Source organism: Apodemus sylvaticus, chromosome 3, assembly GCF_947179515.1.
Source record: "Apodemus sylvaticus chromosome 3, mApoSyl1.1, whole genome shotgun sequence".
Taxonomy (NCBI): Eukaryota; Metazoa; Chordata; class Mammalia; order Rodentia; family Muridae; genus Apodemus; species Apodemus sylvaticus.
This window is the reverse complement of record NC_067474.1, coordinates 67,309,546-67,332,083: the sequence shown is the minus strand read 5'-3', so window position 1 is coordinate 67,332,083 and position 22,538 is coordinate 67,309,546. Positions and strand designations below refer to the sequence as shown.

The window sequence follows — 22,538 nt, the reverse complement described above, 5'->3', positions numbered from 1 at the left end:
CATTAAATATTTTTTATTAAATACAAGTTATTATATAGTTTCCTTATTAAATAAGTTAATATTGCTTGTCAGTAAAATGGAGAAATAGTTGAAGCACAACTGCCTAGAAAGTTAAATTAGAGAATTTTAAAATTAAAATACGATTGGAAAAATCAGTAGAAAAGTAACAAATAAATCTTTCTCTCTATTTCTCCCAAGTCTATCCAACCGACTCCTCTATTTTTTTTTTTACCCATACTTCATTGCTGCTTTTTGACAAAGACCTCAACTGCAAATGGTATACAGTTCAATAACTTTGCTTTTTGCTTACAGAATATTGTTGCACCTATTTTATGGTCTGGATTATGCTCTCATTGAGAGCAGAAACTAAAATACATTTGAAACAGTATCTTAGTACAGAGAGCAGTTAGAAATAAATTTTATAGAAACAAAAATTAAGTAATTTATAAAAAAATTAAGTAATTTATAAAAAAATTAAGTAATAAATTACACAGAAGCTACACTTTCAGTGTAGTCTAAAAATGGATGAATCAAAAAATTTGAAGAGCGAGCCAGTAAGTAAATATAAGACATTGTAAGGATCCAATAAAGGATTCTCTGTTGGTGGGAGAGCAGTAGCTGAATTGTCCCAACAGTGTTCTCATGAAGGGAGTATTCACAGTCTGGCCGTGAGCTTGGTGACACTAACTGTATATAGAAAAACTGTGGGCTCTGCCTGGAAGGCAGGGAGAAGGTCTTCAAAATGCCACTTTCTCAGTACCAAGAGCTGTGGCAGTTGTGGAGAAGCAGGTTTACTTACTGGCCCTAGGTTACATAAGTCAGGCCCACTCATCAGTTGGCTATGAACAGGAAAGGGGACTCATGGGCCCTACCCCTCATGGCTGAACTACTGGCAACTAACAGATTCTGGGAGAGGGGAGACACAGGCTGCAGTAAGCACCCATCAGTGAGTCTAGCACACACTACCACACAGAGGGACACAGGCCCTAGTTATATTTCAGTGGGACACTTACACAAAACAAAAAGTCATGAATATGGGAAAGTTACTTAAAGGGAAGTGGGCCTGAGAGACATGGTGGAGAAGGGTAAGAGAGCAACCAGAGAGCTGTGGAGTGAGTAACCAGAGTGCATTATATACATGCATAAAATTGTCAACGAACAAAATTTATCTTAAAAGGAGGAGGACAAGGAGGAGAACATGGGCTCTGAAACGACATTGCCTGTTTCATCTCCTCCATTAGATAAAGATAGCAGTATTCAAATCTCCATTACAAAGTTCCTGAGAGGGTTAAACGAGAAGGTACCCATAAAATGTAGCATATTCACTACATATGGTAAGTATATCATAAATCCTAGCTTTTACGGTTATCTCTAGAACTTCTAGCTTCTATCCATATATTGATTCAGATGAAAAAAATGCAAAAAAAAAAAAAAAAACCGCAATGCAATAGCTGTAGGAACTGAGAGGTTAAACAAAAACAGTTTTTTCCCGTTTGAGGAGCCGCCATGTTTCCACAGTGACTGGAGCAGTGTACATGCACTGCTCCCTGTGTCTTTGTCAGCATTCATTATTCCTGTTTTCCTAATGGCAGGCATTCTGACTGGGGTGAGATGAAATCCCAGTGATGTTTTACTTTACATCTATTGATAGCTCGTGGTCATCTGTGCCTCATCTTTTGAGACCTGTCTTTTCATTTCATTAGCCCATTTGCTGACTGGGTTGTTTGGGTTTTTGTGTTTAGCTTGTTGAATTCTTTATATATTGTAGATATTTTACATGTACAGAAGCAAGGGGCCCCTCCCCCATTCTATATTCTGTTTCTTTATTTAAAGCTTCATGCAATGCCATTGTTGTCAAGTCTCAGGTTTCCTGAACTACTCTATGACTCCAGTGGGCTGTATGCGCTAAGGATTCTAAGTCAGACAAGCCACACAAATGTGTGCCTCCTGTTCCCTGCAGCACTATGCTCAACAGCCATACTATAGAAAAACTTGGGGGCAAGGACATACATGAATAGTTAAAGACTTGTGGTACACACACACACAGTGGAGTTTTAGTCTTAACTAAGAACAAATCTGAGCCCTTTGCAAAGAAATAATCCCCTTTGCTAAGTGGGGATCATCATATTACATAAAATAAACCAGACTCACAAAGACAAGTATCACATATTCACTTCCATTTGTGGATCTCAGATTTTATATTTCATGTCATACATAAAATTACTTATATTTGTACGACATGAAATTAGAAACAAGACTGAGCAAAGGTAAGGGACTAAGGGGAACAGGGACAAAGAGAAGGTTATAGGGGATGCCAAAATACACAACGTGTCTGAAACAAAATGCCTTTATGAAACCCATTACTATTTACAATGCTAATAAAATTATAAAATGCTAATAAAATTATTATATGCTAATAAAAATTTGAAAAGGAAAAACTTCCCACCATGAACTTTGGGCTTAGGACAGCTTTACGTGTACAATCCATTGAATATGTTAGAAGGTAATAATGCTAATAATTATGATTATATAATGCTGATAATAATGCTTACAAATTCTGCGAGAAAATTAAGCAGATTACCCTCTCCCTTACACCACCCCTCAAAAACCCTGCCAGAGCGTCATCGCTTTTTTACTACTGGTGATCTGGACTCTATAGATGCAGTTGTGAGAAACACAGACAACTTCTGAAAATAAAACAGATACAGAACATATACCTTTAAAAGATATAAAGGCAGAAAACCCAAAACACTTAATGGGGACTAAAGAAGCAAAAGCCAAATACTTGGGAAGAAAACACTCACCTAGAGGGTAACTAATCCAAGTCAGCACCTGTGGAGGTACTGTGCTCTGTACCAGTCCAGCACCTTAGGAGTGCAGAGTAGTGGTAATCTAGTATTGCTAATAGAAACAGTACTTAATGCTGACACTGTATTTGCATGGCGCCAGGTACTGTTTTAAATACGTTCTTAGATCAACTCACTTCTGCTATTAACCCATGTACTTAGGGAGAGCCAAACAAGTCTGTGGTTAAATAGTGGCACTGTTATTAATGGTCCACAGCTTCATACAGAGTTACCCTCAAGCCTGAGGTGGTAGTAAGAATACATAATCCAAAGTGTAATACAATTATCTAAAACTATATAGTAGACCGCATCTAGCAGACACTCTGTTACTACAGCTTTACAATTTACAGCTTTACAATTGCTATTAATAGTAATTAATAGTAATATTATGATCAAATCTTAGACTCCGAAGCATCAGTCAGAGGGCATGTGGAGCACAGTGTAGAAAGAGAAGCCTTTACCACTGAGTTCCTTCCTTAAAAGCATTCTAAAGTTGTTTTTTTTTTTTTTCTCAGCATGAACAACACATGGCTTTTATTTTGTTTTAAACAGTGCTATAAAATTAAAAGAAAACCAAAAACTCTTATACTAGTTTTATTGGCAACAAGCAAAAGAAGCTTGTCCTAAGTACTGCCATTTTGCTTTTAGACTCCACTTAATCATAGGGGGAAACTAGGTTCAAGGTACCAGGCCCTAGGGGAGCTGGGGATTCCCAATAGCTGAACAGCTTCTGTTGTAAGGAGACAGTTGTCTGAGTCCAGACATCTCAGGGACAACTTCTTCATCTTGCTGACAGGGTTAAACTAAATTCATATTCCCAAGACCAGGAACCAACCCCAATCCTGACTGGTAGGAGGATGTAACAATATTGGCACAGATCTTTATGATTTGTGGGCTTAAATTTTCTGTGATATTCTGGCTCATTGCCGCAGTTCAGCTTGATTACATTTTCTGCATTGATCTGGTGTTTGAGTCACGTTGGATTGAAGTGGACCCCATAATAGTTTCAGGTTCTCCCCTTCGAAAATGGCAGTGTGATAAATCTTCTATTTCCTTAAAGGAAACAGTGCTGACAATGGCATATGGTTGGGGAGTCTTCCAAAGAAACTGCTCCACACAGCCTCCCCTGTTCTTTTCTCTGCCTTTTAAGGTTACAGTTTTAAGGTACATGATAGAAATTCTGGGACGCACACCATCTGTCCAGACAGCTCCCTCACTGCTCATTTCTCTGTTAGTCAGAGCACTTCACACTTCCCAAACACTGCTACTATAACGAGCTGTGGAGTGAACCAGTTATCTCTACCAAAAAGCACAGCAGCTAAAATGAATGCTTCGAGGATTATGTTTCTGGATCACACCCATGGGGAGAAAAATTCACCCTTAGTAGGAAATTTAAGATAAAAGAGTGATGTTTTACATGACTTCTCAAAAAATCAGATATTTTTTGAGATCTGTATATCCTGTCATAAGAAAGGGGCAATTTTCTTTTGCTATTACCGTAGTGGTATTAACACCAGCTAATAGCATTCAGGACATCACGACACTCTTAAAATCCTTCCTGTACATTAATACTTTTAATCCTTAAAACAGGGCTGCATGTCAATGTCTAATATTATTTCCACTTTTAAGTGGAAAAACCTTATGCAGAGAGGCCAAATTAACAAACTGCTGTGGTATAACACATACAGCTGGGATTCAAAAGCTGGCTCTATGATCTTAATATCTATGGTATGCAATCTACAAGAGGAAAACTCTATACACTAACTTTGGCATTTCTGTTATATTTTGAATAAACTTAAACATTTCCAACCCCTACCCCTTTCACCTAACTATAAATATTACTTATTATTGTGCTGGGACGTTTCCGTCAACTCAGCACAAGCTAAAGGCATCTGAGAGGAAGGAACCTCAGTTAAGACAATGCCTCAGGCTCACACTGTAGGTAAGCCTGTACAGCATTTCTTACATTAGTGACTGATGGGGGGCAGCCCACTGTGAGGGGCGGTCCTGGGCTTTCTAATAAAGCACGCTGAGCACGCCATGATTAAGCAGCACCCCTCCATGGCTGCCTCCACCAGGTTCCTGCCCTTTTTGAGTTCCTGTCCTAACTTCCTTTGATGATGTACTACAATATGAAAGTATAAAATTTTTCCTCCCCAACTTACTTTTTGGTCATGGTGTTTCATCACAGCAATAATAACCCTAACCAAGACACTTATATACTCATTAATTTACTTAGTTCTAAGTATATTTAAAATTTTTACTCAGGTTGTTTAGCCTGGCCTCAGATGTTTTACCTGCTAAGCCATCTCACTGGCCCATTTCTCTCTCTCTCTCTCTCTCTCTCTCTCTCTCTCTCTCTCTCTCTTTCTCTCTCTCTCTCTCTTTCTCTCTCTCTCTTGGTTTTTTGGATTTGTTTTTTTCCGAGACAGGGTTTCTCTGTGTAGCCCTGGCTGTCCTGGAACTCACTCTGTAGACCAGGCTGGCCTCGAACTCAGAAATCCGCCTGCCTGTGCCTCCCAATTGCTGGGATTACAGGCATGCGCCACCGCCGCCCGGCTCTCTCTCTTTTTTTAATTTTTATTCCTATGTATTTTATAATCAGATTTTACTCAATAGAGTTTGTTGTCATAAAACTAAGTAGTTTTTATAATTAACAAATGTTTAAAGATTATGCTCTAGGATTAAAGTCCACTTTGGGATAATTTATGACTTTCAGCAAAAGGTTTAGATTACTCTCAAACCTCCAAAACAAGTTTACTTGACCATCTTCACATGAAGACTCAGGGATGCTAGTAGGATAGATGAACCTAAGAAAAGCAACACTGTTAAGTCTAGAATTCCTCCTCTGTGCATACAGAATAGTCTCCTTTCCGCTTAAGGGCTCAATGGGAGAAAAGGTAGTAACTATAGTAATAATTATAACATTAGGTAACAACATCAGTGATAATCCTACATGCTCTTAACTTGCTAAGTGCTAAGTAATATGGTAAGTACGTCTTACTGTCAAGTATATTATGGAGGCCATGCTGAATAGTAGCTAAAAATATGAAATCTATAGAGTTCACTGTCTATTATAGTTGTTTGTCCATTCGTATAGATTATCAAGCTCTTAACACTGACAGACATACTTCTGCCTTAGGCTGTGGGCTTGATTTCTGTGCTGTTTGTTCTATGGTAACTCAGGGCTTTGATCATAACTCCTTTGGCTGACTACTCTTGGGATCCTTCCTCACACACTCCTCACAGTGAGTTCTTCTGAGAGCTTCGCAGGACAGCTGGACTCTAGGCAAGCTGGCAGCACATTAGCAGACTTTCTAGTTTCTGAAATGACTCCCTAACCCCCTTTTGTTTAATGAGGACTTATCTGATTCATACTTAAACTTTTTTCCTGTTCTGGCCTGCGTGCCTCCATTCCACATATGGTCAGTCTCTTCATAGAAGAAAAAAATATCAAGTTTGACATCATCTTTTCCCTGGAAGGATAGTTCCAAGCTGTCTTCCACCTATGGGAAAATGAAAACCTTTACAGAGTGAAACAACAGGAATACATTTTCATTTTTAATAAAGAAAAATTAATAAGCATTAATTATAAGATGTATGGTCTTTAAACTTGAGTCCCGCTGAAAGTAGAAGCTTCAGAAAGTGGGACATGATATTAACTTTTCTTCAATGCATATAAAACAACAATTCTTAAATGAACACAAATTCATGAATATATGTTTCATGGTAGTTAGAACTGTCACTGCAGGGAAAATTGAAACATCACATTCCAGAGCCCACTTCTAACTAAAGAAGAAAGGAAACTTATCCTAAAAGCATGGTCACGTTGGATTTGGTACATGTGTCCCCGACAGCATCACATAATAATTTCTGTGATCCTCACGGGGGTAAGATCTGATGTATCCATCTGTACGCTACAGTGCAAAGCACAGTGCCAGACACCAGCACTTGGCAAGGATCTGCTGAACGACTAGGGCTATTGCTTTGCTTGGCTGCAGAAAACATTACGTTGAGTGAGTGAGTGTGTGTGTGTGTGTGTGTGTATTTTAAATTAGAATGATTATCTCTGATGGTAAGAAATAATTTTCCAGGAATGATTTTATTTTTTTTACTTGCTTTGCACGTTCCTTCTCTATGGACAAATTAAGAGCAAGATTCTGACCGAGGATCATGGGCTTCTTGAACAGTAATCAAGCTGTCTAGAGTAAGAGTTCATCTTTTAGGCCCTGGCTCTTGTTAGCCCCTAAGGAAGCCGCTCACCTTAGGACATATGAACAAGACAGGACTGGTTCAACATGGCTCCATACCTCTACCCCTAAGCACGCAACAGATATTTGTGCTGATGTTACTATGAAATCTACTCCTAAATGATCATAGACTAAGATACTCTGAAAAAAATGTAACTTCAAATATCTTAGCTTTAGATTAATTTTGTACCATACTATGGCCTAATAGAACAGCAATATAGCCTCTTACAAGAGCCAAAGAACCTTCTTTCTTCACTAATAGTAAAAGGCTGGATTTTCTAGCTTCTCTTTAAGTAGCACAGAAATCTTAAGGGATAATTGCTTCCACGAGCCCATCCTGATAAGTACTGGGTGATAAAACTATGTTTGTCACACATTTAAGTATAAATATGGTAGATAAAGTAAACTTTACAATAGAGACACACTACTTACTATATTAATTTGATTATTACCAACCTTTCCAAACTTGTGTTTGAGTGGAAGTCCTGCATCCTGAAATGCCAAAATAATATCAGGTTTGTAATCTTGTATAAAAATCCCTAGGTCGACATCTTTGCTATAAGGAATAATATTGCACTGCCGATACCATCCTAAAGGAGGGAAAAGGATGGAAAATTAGTTATTATAATGAATAAACTTTATAGTAATGGCTATATAATTTCACAGGGTTAAAGTTGGGGTGCTTTATTACCAAGATGATGATTATGATATTTATTTATTTATTTGATTTTTGGTTTTTCGAGACAGGGTTTCTTGTATAGCCCTGGTTGTCCTGGAACTCATTCTGTAGACCAGGCTGGCCTCGAACTCAGAAATCCGCTTGCCTCTGCCTCCCAAGTGCAGGGATTAAAGGCATGCGCCACCACTGCCCAGCTAAGATTATTTTTTAAAAGTTAAATCCCAAACTAAATGACTTGGTTATCGCCGTTTCCTTGAAGAATCAGTCTCCCTCTTTCCCTCCCTTTTTCTTTCTTTCCCTGGTCAGTGCGCAGCTTCCTCAAAGGCTTTCATGATGTCAGGTGTGGTGGCTCACATCTTTAGGCCAGCCTGTTCCGTTCTACACAGTGAGTTTCAAGACAGACAGAGCTGTGCATCCTATGAGATCCTATGTATACAAGAAAAAGTTTTCAGGATCCATAATAATTTCTGGATAGATCATTAGCTTTAATAATATGGTAAATAAATGATCCACTCAACAACTGCTGTTTAGAGTATTTAATCATTAACATTTACTGACTGAGACTGCCTTAAGATGTGCTAAGAATATTTAATTCTCTTAATATACTTTCCTGAGTTCATAACTTACAGCACTTACCAATTCCAAATAGCTCATGAGCGATGGTCCCTTAGGAAGGTCTGACTAAGGTGTGATGCCCAGCAGAGCTGGGTTTACTTCTTGCTCAGACGCCTCAGCATTTCTGAGGAAGCCTGCTCCCTGACATTACTGATGACTCCCGAGTCTTCCCTACTAGCTTCTAATGTTCTAGTCAAATGGCTTTTAAAGTATGTACATGTCTATAGTCATCCTGATAGGCACTGCTACTGGATAATATTATTTGGAATTATAACAAAATTACCCCCCCCATACACAACCCCCCCAACCAAAATGTAAAATTGAAGGGCTCCTTAAATACCACAAATATCATTTAATACACAGTATCATCAAATACAATTCTCTTATTTTATAAATGAAATAAAACACGAGGCTAAAACTTAAATCATGACAAATGACTAAGAATTTTTAATTACTGACTATAAAACAACCTTGTTTCTATAAAAAGTTACACTTTAAAGCAAATATCACATACACAAGAGATTACCAATGTGATCTTTTATGTTTTTATTATTTTGTTTCTGATTTATCCCAGACTGGCTTTGAATTTCTGAGCCTTCTGCCTCTACCTCCTATGCTGGACTGCAGGTGTGTACCACACCCAGTATAAGTATGTAATCTTTCACATAACCTTCTCTGTAGGAGAGCCTCAAATCCTAGGCTATAACCTATTGCACATGCACAGTTATTTAAGGCATTTCCTTTCAGTCTCAAAGTGTCCTGAACTGGACGATACATTCTATGGTGATTCTTTCTAAAAGCTCAATTAACTGGAATTAACTTTTGTACTAGTCACAATCAAAACATAGGTAGTTATCAACTAGAGTAATAATTGAGAAGGAATAGATAAAAACAACAATCTTAAGGATCTACATAATTCTACATTCCACAAAGCTGATGTAATGAACAGTGTATCTGGAAACCTTTTGCAGAGTCTAATAGTGTAAGACTACAAAAGTGTCTTTCCCCATCTCAGGTGAGGAGTGAGGCCAAACCAGTGATGCTCTCAGTGACCTGGAAAGTTTATGGATGGCCTCAGAGCACGCCTTTCAATCTTTCCCTCACTAGAAATGTTTCCTACAACCTAACTTTTTTTGTTCTTATTTTAATGTAAAGCAATAGTACTCTTTGAGATAGAAAAAAACAAAGGTAATCAGGATAACAAAGGTAATGTAAGAATTACCTGAAAACAAATCATAATATACATGTCTGATGAAATTTGTACACATTATAATTTTTAGAGCATAAAAGTGACCTTAGATTCTATTTTATAGGGCTGGAGAGATGGCTCAGAGGTTAAGTACATTGGCTGCTCTTCCAGAAGTTCTGAGTTCACTTCCCAGCACTTGTATGATAGTTCACAATCATCTATAATGTGATCTGATGCCCTGTTCTGGTTATGCAGGTATATATGCAAATAGAGCACTAATAAACATAAAGTGCATAAATAAATCTTTTTAAAAAAAGGTTCTATTTTATCTTTTATCAATTACTTTTTTAAAGCAGTCAACACATCTTTGCTTTGTACACTAATGCTTATTCTGATTATAAATATTACACTGTCAATATTATTGATGCCTGATTACCTCAACCATTTACTCTTAAAGCCAGAGACAGAGAAAAAATAAAGCAATTTTACCTAGACAAGTCCCACTGCTCAGCCAGAAGGGCACTCCCAACTCCTTCAATGTCTTGGCTGCTAGTTGCAGTAACTCCTTTGCCCTCTTTCGAAAGGCCATAGCATCCACAGTATTATCATCAATGTACTGCTGCAGGTTTAATAAAAGGTTACCTATTATAACAATCCCTAAACTGCTAGAAACACTAATACAATATTTGAATTAAACTGAGAAATTAACAGTGTATCTTTTTTCCAATGTAAAAAAATCCAAATTTAGGGGGCTTGATGTGGCTCAGTGGGGATGTGAGGTGAGCTCGAGGGCCTGATCTTGCATTTTCAGCACCATATAGGAGCTGGGAGTATTGTGTGTGTGTGCCTGCCTGCAATGCCTGTGTGATTCTCAGCACCCATATAGAAGCTAGGAGTGTTGTGTGTGTGTGCCTGCAATGCCTATGTGATTCTCAGCATGCATATAGAAGCTGGGAGTGTTGTGTGTGTGTCTGCCTGCAACGCCTGTGTTGTGGGGTGGAAGACAGACAGACTGATCCTTGGAGTTCACTGGCCAACCAGTCTCCATCAGTTCCAGGTTTAGTGAGAGACCTAGATAAAGACAAGGTGAAGGAGTGCGGCTGCTGTTAACTTGACCAAGCACTGGTGGATGGCCCGCGTCCAAGTCCACATAGAAGTACTAGCTAGATTCTGTGGATTATAAACATGAAAGAGATGAAAGCGGAAGGGAGTGCACTGGGCAGGAGTGCAGGAGAACTGGGAGTGGAGAGAGACGAGATGTAGTAGAGGGAGACACCAAGCGCCGGACACAAGTGCACAGCTGTGCCCACACAGCTGCATACACAGGCACACACTCACATCCCACAAACCCAGAAATCAGAGTTCACTCCTTTTTCTAAGTCACACATTAAAATAATTAGAATAGATTCTAGAAGAACCAGTTTAAAAGGAAAGAATGTAAGCAACTAGGATTCCCCAACGATGAGACTTCGACTGTTAACAGTTTTCTCTGTGCAACAGAATTTAGCAGGCTGGGCAGCTGGGAGAAACAAAGAGCTAATTACAAGTGAGAAGTAGTAAACAAGATAGATTACTTGATATTCCATTGTACAGTCACTTGCTTGTCTTTAGACACTGGGTAGTCAGGCAGGGAAGGACACACTCTGAATCAGATAACCCGTGTTTGGCTCTCGGGCCACCTCCTTTCACAAGAGTGTGAACTCAATGAGGAAGACATCAAATACCCAGGGTCTGCACCTCCATCTCCACGTCTGATGCGTGAACAAGAGAATGCAAGAAGCAAATTTCATAGTCATTAATGTCCTCGGTTATTTATTTATTTATTTATTTGTTTGTTTGTTTGTTTATTGGATTTGGTTTTTTCGAGACAGGGTTTCTCTATATAGCTCTGGCTGTCCTGGAGCTCACTCTGTAGACCAGGCTGGCCTCGAACTCAGAAATCCGCCTGCCTCTGCCTCCCAGAGTGCTGGGATTACAGGCGTGCGCCACCACTGCCCGGTTTCCTCAGTTATTTATAACTTAAAGACAGTAACTATGTTTTGCAGAACCACTCTACAGATCTGAATGAAATCCTTCCATAAAGTATAAAGATTTGTACTAATTATCATCTTTTACTTAGTCATCTTGCTTATCTGGATTTACTACATTTTATTCTGTAACTGAAGAAAACAGAATGAATTCTTCAGTGATATTTCACTATGGAACAAAATGTAAGCTATTTGGCCTAGCAGACCAAGGACACAGGTCCCTGACTTCTGGCCTGCCTTCATCACTAGCCTCTTTTTACATATCCTGTTATAGCAATAAAATGCAACTCCTCAGCCTGGCAGTGGTGGTCCACACTTTTAATTCCAGCTCTTTGGAGGCAAATGAAGGAGGATCTCTCTGAGTTTGAGGCCAACCTGATCTATAGAGCAAGTGAGTTGCAGGACAGCCAAGGCTATACAAATAAACCTTATCTCAAAACAAAAAACAAAAAAACAAAAAACGCCAAACAACAACAACAAAACAAAATCGAGTAACCATCCAGAGAAAAGCAATATGGCCCAGCCTTTCTAGCCAATGTGACCTTATATGTTGTTTTCTTTTTTAGTATGCCTCTGACTCTGACTATAGTGAAAATCTTGTTTCCCTCTAGCCTCTGAGAAATATCCTGGTTTTCCTAAAAGACAGGTGGGTTTATTTTCCCAGTGTTCCTACTGACCATTTACTAACACACAAAGCCAAGGAAATCAGTCAACTCCTCCATCAACCTACAACAGTTACCACTTACACATACTTGTAAATTCTGTAAAAAATTTAAAAAATGTTTATGTCTGTGCACTATGTACCTGCCTGGTAGCTGTGGAAGATAGAAGAGAACATCAAATCTATTGGGAATGAGGTTATAGATGGTTGTGAACTGCCACATGGGTGCTGGGAATCAAACTCCGGTCCTCTGGAAGAGAACCAGGGCTTTTAACCACTGAGCTATCTCTCTAGCCCCACATGTTAATTCTTATTTTAGTTGTAACTGTTTCTTTTGTCTCAGTTTCTTCAGCTGTAAACACAAGATCAGGCACTGCATTTCTTCCCACTGAATCTATGGCACCAGAATGTAATGGGGTCCACAGTAGGTGAGCAACAACTATTGTTGGGAGGCTAAACGAGGCAGTAACTACTTCTGACAATGTCCTAAAATGACTTGTGTTCTTTACCAGAACGCAGGAGAGATATAGCTTACAGAGGTGTCACTGGGACAAGAAGGAATGGAACCACTAAATGGCTCTCTTCAGGAACAAAGTATCCTCGGAAGGAGCGCTCCTGGAAGGTAAGTTGTTCTTATAGATTAAGCAAACTATAAAGAATCTCCTGAATTAAACATCCCTTTCCTGAGGCCCTGCTTCTTTTAGAGGTATGTGTTCCTATGCTTGTTATAAGAACAAATGCCTAGAACTAAAAGTTTCCAGACCCAGCTTCCATGTAGACTACATGCTAAGCCAGTATGATGGTCAGTGTTAAGTGGTATCTTGAAGCTACAATTTTCCTTTATTAAAAAATACTTGCCTTATGAGAAACCTTTCTTCAAACTTTTGATCAGGGGAGTCCAAGAAACTCCCAAACAATGTAAGCCATTGTCCTCTGTTACCCTTCAGAACATGGAGGTAAGGCACTATTGCTGAAGACACAGCACACTTCATACACGGGACTTGCAGGAAGGAGTCAAGCTAGAAATGACCTGAAGCATTACTGTTGAGGACTACCTCTCAGAGTATCTGAAGGTGCTAATACAAACCGCGAAGGAGAAAAGCAAGTAACAGTCTTACTCGACTACAAACCCTATAAACCACACCAATGGGCAGCATGGCAAGATGTCACCAAGGATTCAATGGTGGCACTTACATCTTGGGAGTAACCAACATCCACCTAATTGGACTTAAGTCTTGATCAGTAGGAAGGAGCTCGTGCCTGGTTGTGTAATCCTGGCCAGTGGCTGGAAGAGGTCATGGAACCTCGAGGAGAGCCTACCGCCCTTTCCTAAGCCAGTATGATCCCTACTGAGTTCTGAATATTTATACTTATCCTTACAGCCACAGTAAGCATAACTCTCAACCCTCTCTCAGCAGAGACGCTTCTTTCTTCATCCGATGGAAACCACCACAGAAAGTCACAGTTGGCCAAAATGCAGAGAACAACTGAACATAAGGTGTCTACCTCAGTCAATACATGGACCATCCAATCCCTGTGTCTATGGAAGAGGGGCAGAAGGACTCAGAGTGAAAGATCACACTGTCTACTGTGAGACAACATTCTCTATAGAGAACATGACCCCCAAACCTTAACAATATGGTCACCTCAACAGGACTATGGGGACACTGGTAGTACCATCCGACATTACAGTGTGGATGGGAGGACTCTCATAAGGCCCTAACCCCTAGATGAAGAGCTATAGGCAGTGAATGGCTGCTAACAGATGGACAAACTGTCCCCTGACAGGTTATCCAATGTTTAGCTAGCTCGTATAACTTAATCAGGCTGGAGATAATAATTTGAATTTATAGGTTTCATCAAATAGAGAAATAAATATATACAGACATATGCATAATTTTTCTATTGAGAGAGCTGTGGTCAGCAAAACCCAAAGAGCAGTGGGCATACTACCTAGTCCCAGATCTTGGCTTCTACAAGGACTCAGGAGAAATGGCTGACCCCAGAGCTGGGATAGGAAAATCATAAGATGAACCTAGAATATCTGTATTTTACTAAAAATGATGGAGATAAACTAGAAAATACAAAAGCAATAGGGAAGAGTTTTTAACTGGCCAAATATGGAACAATCTGAAGATTAAAATAAATAAAAGGGCCTGTAACTTATTAAACAGGAAACCATGAATCTCTTATCCTAAAAATAAATTTGGTAAGAAATGTAATATTTAAATGGTTACAAAGTAGTTTGCAAACAAATGCTTCTAAATGCAACAAAAGGAAGCAAGCAGTTCAGCCAGCTGAGGGAGCAGGGCAGCCCCAGCAGTGTTCTGAGGCCTTCCTTCCAACATTTCCACCAGAGGGAGAAGGGAGGCCACAGGACTCAGAAGTCATACTAGGTGTCAGATGGGAGGTGCTCGCGGTGCTGTGTGGAACGTCAGAGAACAGAGCTGTTTGGTGCTGTGTGGAGCGTCAGAGAACAGAGCTGTTCTAAGTTACTCACACAGAGGTGAGCCTGGTGCTGCAGCTGACTCGGAGACATCCAGCCTCCTGGAACGTCTCACCCACGGTCTAAGAAACCTTAACAAACTCAAGGGTTCGCCAAGCTAGACTTGAGTGGAATGGGTTTGCAGTCTGCTGTCAGTGTCCTACCTGGGGTGAACACTATTTGTTTGTGCTTCCTCAGGAAAAGTCAGGTAAGGAGCAGCAGCAGGGCGATCAGGCAGCGCCGCCATGCTGTGTATCTAAGGATATTTGGTCTGAATCCAGCATGAGAAAAACCCAGAGGGACAGTTTACAAAATATCTCATGTAATCTCCAAAATTATCAAAGCCATGAGTAGGGTTCTCTACTCTACCCAGAGTAGTAGAGAACCCTGCACAGACTATAGGAAATTAAAGCAACAAGAAATCAGTACAGCATGCGATTCTAAACAGAATCCTTTCAATACAAACCTATTATTAGGACAGCCAGCAAAATGTGAATGTAGACTTCCATTGTCTTTAAATTGGTCTTGCCATATACTTTGGCTGGTCTGGAACTTTTGGCAATCCTCCTGCCCTGGCCCTCCAAACATGAAGATTACAGGCATACACAGTTTAGATTTGAGATTAAAAGCAATGTATGTTAATTTTTTATTTTCAGACATAGGAAATAATCAAAAAAAATTTTTTTTAAGAAAAAAAAACTGGCCAGGCAATGGTGGCACATGCCTTTAATCCTAGCACTTGGGAGGCAGAGGCAGGTGGATTTCTGAGTTTGAGGCCAGCCTGGTCTACAGAGTGAGTTCCAGGATAGCCAGGGCTATACAGAAAAACCCTGTCTTGAAAACAAACAAACAAACAAACAAAGAAAAGAAAAGAAAAGAAAAAAAGAAACTAAGTTATTTGAGGCTTTGGGATACTAGGTTTATCGTTTACTTTCAAATGTGCCAGAAGAAGAAGTGTTTTGTACTGTACTGGCAACTGTTATAGAAGTCAGAAACTGCTTTTAAAATATCATTATTAAAATAAATGAGAAAGCTAGGGGGCTACTTTACTAGGTTTCTTGGACTAGTTCATCTCTTAGGACCATCCTGTGGTTCATTTAAGACTGTTTGGCGCCATCAAGTGTTCAAATGGGTGTACGCTAACTTTAATTTGAGAACGTACACTCTGGGTATCTTACTCATGGATCTAATGTGAGGCACAAAGGAGGAAACACATAAGAGGATAAAGATAAGACCACAACCAAGCCCTTTAGTCACTTCACATGTCAACTCAAGGGCATCGGCGAACACAACTCAGGCATCACTACCGACATGGCTGCCCTGAATAAAATAAGACTCCTGCTACCAGGAAGCTCACAAAATTAGGAGGATGCAAGACATTTCACAATTCACTGTAGAAACTGCTAGGGCAGAGGTGGGCAATGGCCGGAAGGCAGGAAGCACTGAATTCCTCCCTCCTACCTCTTATTACTGTGTGGTGGAGGCAGAAGTTGTGGGCACAACAGGCCTATCCATACATGCTGCTCTCTGGCTTCTAGCACAAAGCTCTGTAAACTTGACTGCCCTACAATAAATTCAAAAGACTAGGAAGAGCCAGAAGAACCTCTTGGGCTGTATTGGGTATCAGCGTACCGCACATGAGAAGTCTTGTATAAGCTTTGGACCCTGGGCAGCAATAAAAAAGTTGGTCTTTTTTACAAACCAACAAACAGAGGAGACACACAAAGGCTCCTATGTGCTCTCTATCACTGTGATAAACACTAGGATCACAAGGCAACTTGGGGGAGAAAGGGTTCTGTTCATCAGTCACAGCTCATGCCTGAGGGAACTCAGGGGAAGACCTCAGGGAAAGACCTGGAGAGCTGGCGGGGTGACCCATGTCTTTATTCTCAGCACCGTGGAGGCGGAGGCAGACGGACCTCTGTGAGGGTGAGGCAGAGAACCCCAGAGAGTAAAGGGCATGTAGAACTAGGGTACAAATCCCGACAAACTGCCTGCTTTCACTGTCTTTCTGCCCAACTCATTACAGTTGGACTTGTACACCCATCCAAATCATTTTTGTATCACTCCAGTCAGAAGCCTACAAAGTTAGAACAGCATAGGCAAAGCTGAAAACTCAGCAGCTCTTTGTATAGCACGTTGCCAAACAGCAGACACATTCATACTCAGTGCCAAACTTAGACAAAAAAAAAAAAATCCCTTTCTAAATCCACATGACCCTTCAGTGACTATATTCTAAGCCAACTTGAACTTCTCCTTGGACTTCTTTTAAAAAAAAAAAGTACCTTTAAAATAGTTAATGAGCTATCATAACTGTGGAATAAGCCAGTGTTAACCCTATCAAGATCTAATGAAATAAAACAGTAAGTATATGGTCATTCTCCAGTGTGTGTGTGTGTGTGTGTGTGTGTGTGTGTGTGTGTGTGTGTGTGTGTCTGTGTGTGTGAGCGCCACCTTCAACTCTCTGCCACTATCTTCCAAGTGCTGAGGTTACAGACCCCTGTTATCATGCCTGACTCATGTGGTGATGGGGAGCAAACTCAAGCCCTGTGTGTGCTAGACAAGCTCTCAACCAACTAGACGACATGCCCAGCACTCAGGGAAAAACGAGCTTTAAATTAAAAGAAAACCAGTGGGATGAGAACTGACCAACTTAACAAGCCATTTTAGCCTAGTCTTCAGAAGCCTCTTCATTTCCTCTTAAGAACTAAAACAAGCATAATAGTCTCATTAAATGCAGTTCAGAAATACATGCTTTGGTTGTTTCTAACCTGAAGAAAGGCCCGAGCTTCTTTATACCTGCACTCGATAAATCTGGAGTGAGGTACTTCTTCTAGAAAGTGCCCTGGGTCTTTTGGAATAAGCATATCTAGTCCATCAACAGTGACTTGCTGTAACTCTGGCCTGAAAAACAAAAGGTAAAAGTCTCTTTACGGTCGAGATTTAATCCAGAGCCCTGGCAGCTTTTGAAAACTGTCAACCCCAGCAAAGGAGGTGAGTCAAGGGAATTCTCTTCAAACCCTCTGGGCATCAATCGGCAACTTTATTAGGATCCTGAAAATCAGACATCAAATAGCAACACACAATCTTAGTTTTAAGTATTTTCACTTATGTAGCTAAATTTGAGGGGAGGAGAATGGATTTTCCTCTACGGATTGAAGCCAGGGCCTTGTGCATGCTTCCACTGAGCTATACCCTAGCCTTCTTTCAAATTAAATTAAAAAAAAAAATGGTTTTGAGACAAGGTCTCCGTAACTTCCTGAAAGTGGCAGTGAACTTGCCACCCCCTGCTTCAGCTTCCCATGGGGCCCCTGGGATGACAGGCCTCTGCCACCAGGCCTGCCTTAGTGCATCTAACAGAGTTTTTACAGGTACTTTGGTATTTTAAGCAGAAATGAAAGTTGAATGACATCATTTTCAGGTACTAACTTAGTTTTAAAGAAGTAGACAGTTCTTAGAGTTAAAAACCCTGAATGAATCACTGCAACCCACCTGCTGTGAATACTGCTTGGGAACTTTCTATTCCTCCACGTCAACTATAAAGCGTGCAGACGGCCTGGCACACGTTATACTCACAAGGTATTTTTGGTCAGTGATTTTGAACTTAACTAAATTATTAATTAAACTTTGAACTAAACTTTTAATAGTTGAAGAACTAAATGACTTACTTAAAACACCTGTTTGAAAAACAAGATTAAAAAAATAAAAGCATAAACATGAATAGTCAAAGATGTCAATAAACTGTTCCTGATAACCGGAATCATTTTTGGCCACTGACGCTCCTGACTTCTCCAGTTCTGACCACCTTTTCAGCTCCTTCTCTCATGGGTGGTTTTAAACACTGGGAAGAAGACAAGAATAAACGTGCCTTATGGTTCTGTGGCGTAATGGGCAGCACTGTTTCTCTCAAAGTGCCCAAAAGTACACTGTTATGAAATTCTTCTAAATGATAAAGTTTAAAGCAAAAGACAAACATTCACTGCTCTGTTTACATCAAGTTCTAGTATTTCAGACACATTAAAATATCATTATTAATGACTTCTAAAGAGAATGGAAAGTACTGCTTTGGGTTATAAAGTTGACATCACACAAGTCTCTTCAAGTATTCATTTCTTGTCAGAAGTATTTTTATTGTTGTGATGGTTAAGGGTACTATGCACAGTATTATTTTCATTCCTGGATCTGTCTTAGTTTCCTCAGGTAATGCCTTATGATTACATCTGAGGCAATGCCTTATGATTACATCTGAGGCAATGCCTTATGATTACAGCTAGGCTGACCTGGACCTTGTTATTTAGCCCAGCCTTACCTGCAGCTTGCAAATCTCCTGCTTCACCTTTTATGTGCTGGGATTAACGGGTGTGAGCCACCACCTCAGGCCATATTGGAAATAAAGTAAGAAATTTAACACATACATACACACACACTCAAATGTACATAAGACATAAAGACATAAAGTCAAGAGTCACAACACTTGCATTCTTATCTTCATCACAGACACTGAAATTGTCAGCTCCCTGGAGTTCTCTGTGCACCCCACTTGATGGCTCCCTCTTTACCATCCCCATCTAGGTACATTCTATCTTGTTTGGGGGTAACTTTTCTTTACTATTCTTAGTATCATTATTCTATTTTAAAGATATCCATGAACATAGCATACCTCTGTACTGTTATTCTTTTTTGCCTTGAAACACTCCTGCACTGTAGGACCCACCCACACTGCTGTAGAATTGCAGCGGACTTCCGAGGTCTAGTACTTAACTGTGTGTGTATAGACATATGTGTATATATAACTATAAACATGATATTATTGAATTATTGCTGTTTATTGTTACAGATTTACCTGTCAAAGGCTCCAGGATAACGACCAAACTGTAACTTTCGAAAAGGAACAAACTTCCTATCCATGTGTCCCTTGAGTCGTAGGTGGCCATGCCAGAGGTAGTTGCCGCTCCTCTCATGAAAGACTACCAAGTGGATGGCATGAGTGGCCAGCTTACAGACATAGTGCAGAGGGATTTCAGTTCCAGAAAGTGAGTCTATTCCGTCTAGCCGAGGGTCTTTGCTTTCAATCTTTAGGCACTGGAAGCCCATATTCTCAGCTATCCGAAACCAGCCATCCTAGCATAAGACAAAGATCAAGCATGGATATTTAAAACCAAATACTAGTAGCAAAACTAAAGCTACTAATTGTTACACCATTAACTAAGCCATATTTTTGTCTTAATTTGCTTCTTTGCTAGAACATTTTTAAAAAATGGGAGTGCTGAACACAAGGTAGTGCTAAAAGACTAAAGTAGCAAAAGAAAGCTGTGGAGAATGGAGACAATCCCTAAGGACTCTGAAAATTAAAACACATTTCTCCCCATGGGATGAGAATGCTCAGTGTTCTCTCACTAATTTCTATGAAGTAGATGTTAGGAGCAGGAACAGAAAAGCAAACTTGCAACTGTTATTTCCTATGACTTTAAAAATGCTGTAAGACAACCCACACCACAATGCAAACATCAGGAAACCAATCCCAACATACTGTAAGACAATGTATGCTTTTCAAAACCATTAAGATTTAAATCTTATTAAGATTATCCTATATATAGATTTTAGCATATGATTAAACATTATTAAGTGTATCTGCTGACCCAGTGGCTATATCTCCATCACAACTCAAGCTCAGGGAACATTGCAGAGCGGGGTCTGAAAAACTGTAAAAGCAAGGGTACCAGGAAGCCCGCTGGGAAATAGGCCTCCTAGAAATGGCTGCTATAATTCTGTTTCAATTAAACACACACACACACAGAGTATCTGCTAGGTATGGTGCCCTATGAACTGTAATCCTTAGAGAAAGATTATAAATTTGAGGCTGGCTTCAGCTACAGTGAACTCCTGATGAAAGAAAGAAAGAAAGAAAGAAAGAAAGAAAGAAAGAAAGAAAGAAAGAAAGAAAGAAAGAAAGAAAGAAAGAGAGAGAGAGAGAGAGAGAGAGAGAGAGAAAGAAAGAGAAAGAAAGAAAGAAAGAAAGAAAGAAAGAAAGAGAAAAGAAAAAAAACCCTTATATTTCACTAGAAATTTAAAATCGCCAAAGAACTTTCGCTTATATTCTTATATTTGCATTTGCTAGCTATTCTATATAAGAAGCAGCATGAGCATTTTAAGTAGGGAGACACATTTAAAGTCAACACAGAGGCACTTGAAGCATACAAAGGACACGCCCACTGATCACCTCCTTTGATACCCACAGACATGTGAGGTCAGCCAGGGAGACATTATGTATGTCTGACCTACAGTCACGGAACACAAAGCTTCAGGAAAGTATCTCACTGCCGCAGAATTCAGAAACGAATACTGAGGATCACAGCTAGCAAGCCCACCTGCTGGCCATCTCACCAGTTCCTAGCTGACCCCCGCCTCTTCCACGGACTCTGCTGTATTAGTCTTGACAACTCTAGTGCATATTTCTTTCTTTTAAAGTAGCAGTGTGCTGCACTCACGGGACACTTTGGAAATGTGGAGGAATATTTCCTATATCAATAAACTGGCTTTTTGAGGCTGAGGTCAGAACATTGGTGTTGTAAGTGACCAAATGACTGTCCTGTTTGCCCTCATGATTTATGTCCTGCAGCCTCTCCACAGAGGCTTTACCTGGTGCCATTAAGGCAGAGTTGCATACAGCAGCTGTCAGGTGCTGTTGTGACCCTCCCTATCCCTCCTCTAGGCCATAAACGGTCAACAAGGCCAGCTGGAACGACACAGCTGAACTCCCCCAGATGGTAACTACTTGACTCAGAGTACAGTCACAACATCAATCCAAAAAACCAAGGAGAATCCCAGGAGCAGAGCAAGCTAGTTAGTGTTTCCTCATAAGGTAGACTGTCATGTAACTGTAAACTGAGTGATGATAGGAGGAAACCTATATGACATTCCTATCTAAGTGAGATACTAGTTAACACAGAAGCATTTTTGAATGAGAAAATAAACAAGACAAAAGGCACTGGGCCCAAGGCTAAGGAGGAAAAAGAGAGGCAGCCGGCACCCTAACTTGCTTACCTGTGTTACTATTTGACCTTTTGAACTCAATATAAGTATTATTTTGCTTAAAAATAAAACCTGCAGCATATACTGCTGTCCCAGAGTACACCACCACTCCAGAAGGAGTCTCACCTACCAGAGTCAACATGATTTATCAGATCTGCTGTAGAATGTCTGCATTTCTCATGATGGCTGACTATTGATACTCATTATTTCTGATTCAAGCTATCTTAATTTCTTTCCCACCAGACTCTACCAGGTAAATAGTCTATATCCTTGCACCTCTGCACTGGGGATCAAATGTACAACATGTAAACCTTGGGGGAACACATCTACACTGGATGAAAATGATGGCAGACACGTGAAATAAAGAAGCACCTCTCCTCTTATTCCTGTCTGCCTTTCATCTTGAAACCACAAAGGAGGATAGAAATGTAAGTTCAACTTTTGGAAACATCTAAAAACTACTCAATGAGTATCAAACTAGCACTGTGTACATACAAAATGGAGGAATGGGGTTGTAGACAAGATCCCACACTGAGATGTACCTTCTGCAACACAGAGTAGAAATGAAGCATAAGACCCCTGCTTGCCTGTCTACACTGACAGAGATATTGAACATTCATGTTGACTTCGTCAAGGTCATGACTATAATCAAGACTGAATATCCCAATAGAATATCTGAACAGCAATTTACTAGAAGCTTCTGAGAAACATTTTCCCTTCAAAAGGCTGATATTCTCATTCCTACCCCTCGTTC

General features: G+C 40.0%; 1 protein-coding gene across 7 annotated transcripts in view; it reads right to left on the bottom strand.

The window, feature by feature from the left end:
- Positions 1–22,538, bottom strand: part of Fktn (fukutin) — a 57,509-nt gene that overhangs the window by 17,780 nt on the left and 17,191 nt on the right. For 6 of the 7 annotated variants that reach the window (XR_007977016.1, XM_052176505.1, XM_052176506.1 and 3 more), the window contains 5 exons: positions 19,596–19,873; positions 17,524–17,656; positions 10,069–10,198; positions 7,553–7,686; positions 6,225–6,352 (listed from right to left, as the gene is read on the bottom strand). Coding sequence is in view for 6 of the 7 variants with exons in the window: in XM_052176505.1 (XP_052032465.1) it covers positions 6,225–6,352; positions 7,553–7,686; positions 10,069–10,198; positions 17,524–17,656; positions 19,596–19,873 (803 nt within the window). In the remaining variant the exon portion in view is untranslated. The remainder of the gene's footprint in view (positions 1–6,224; positions 6,353–7,552; positions 7,687–10,068; positions 10,199–17,523; positions 17,657–19,595; positions 19,874–22,538) is intronic. The other variant, XM_052176509.1, reaches the window with a different exon arrangement.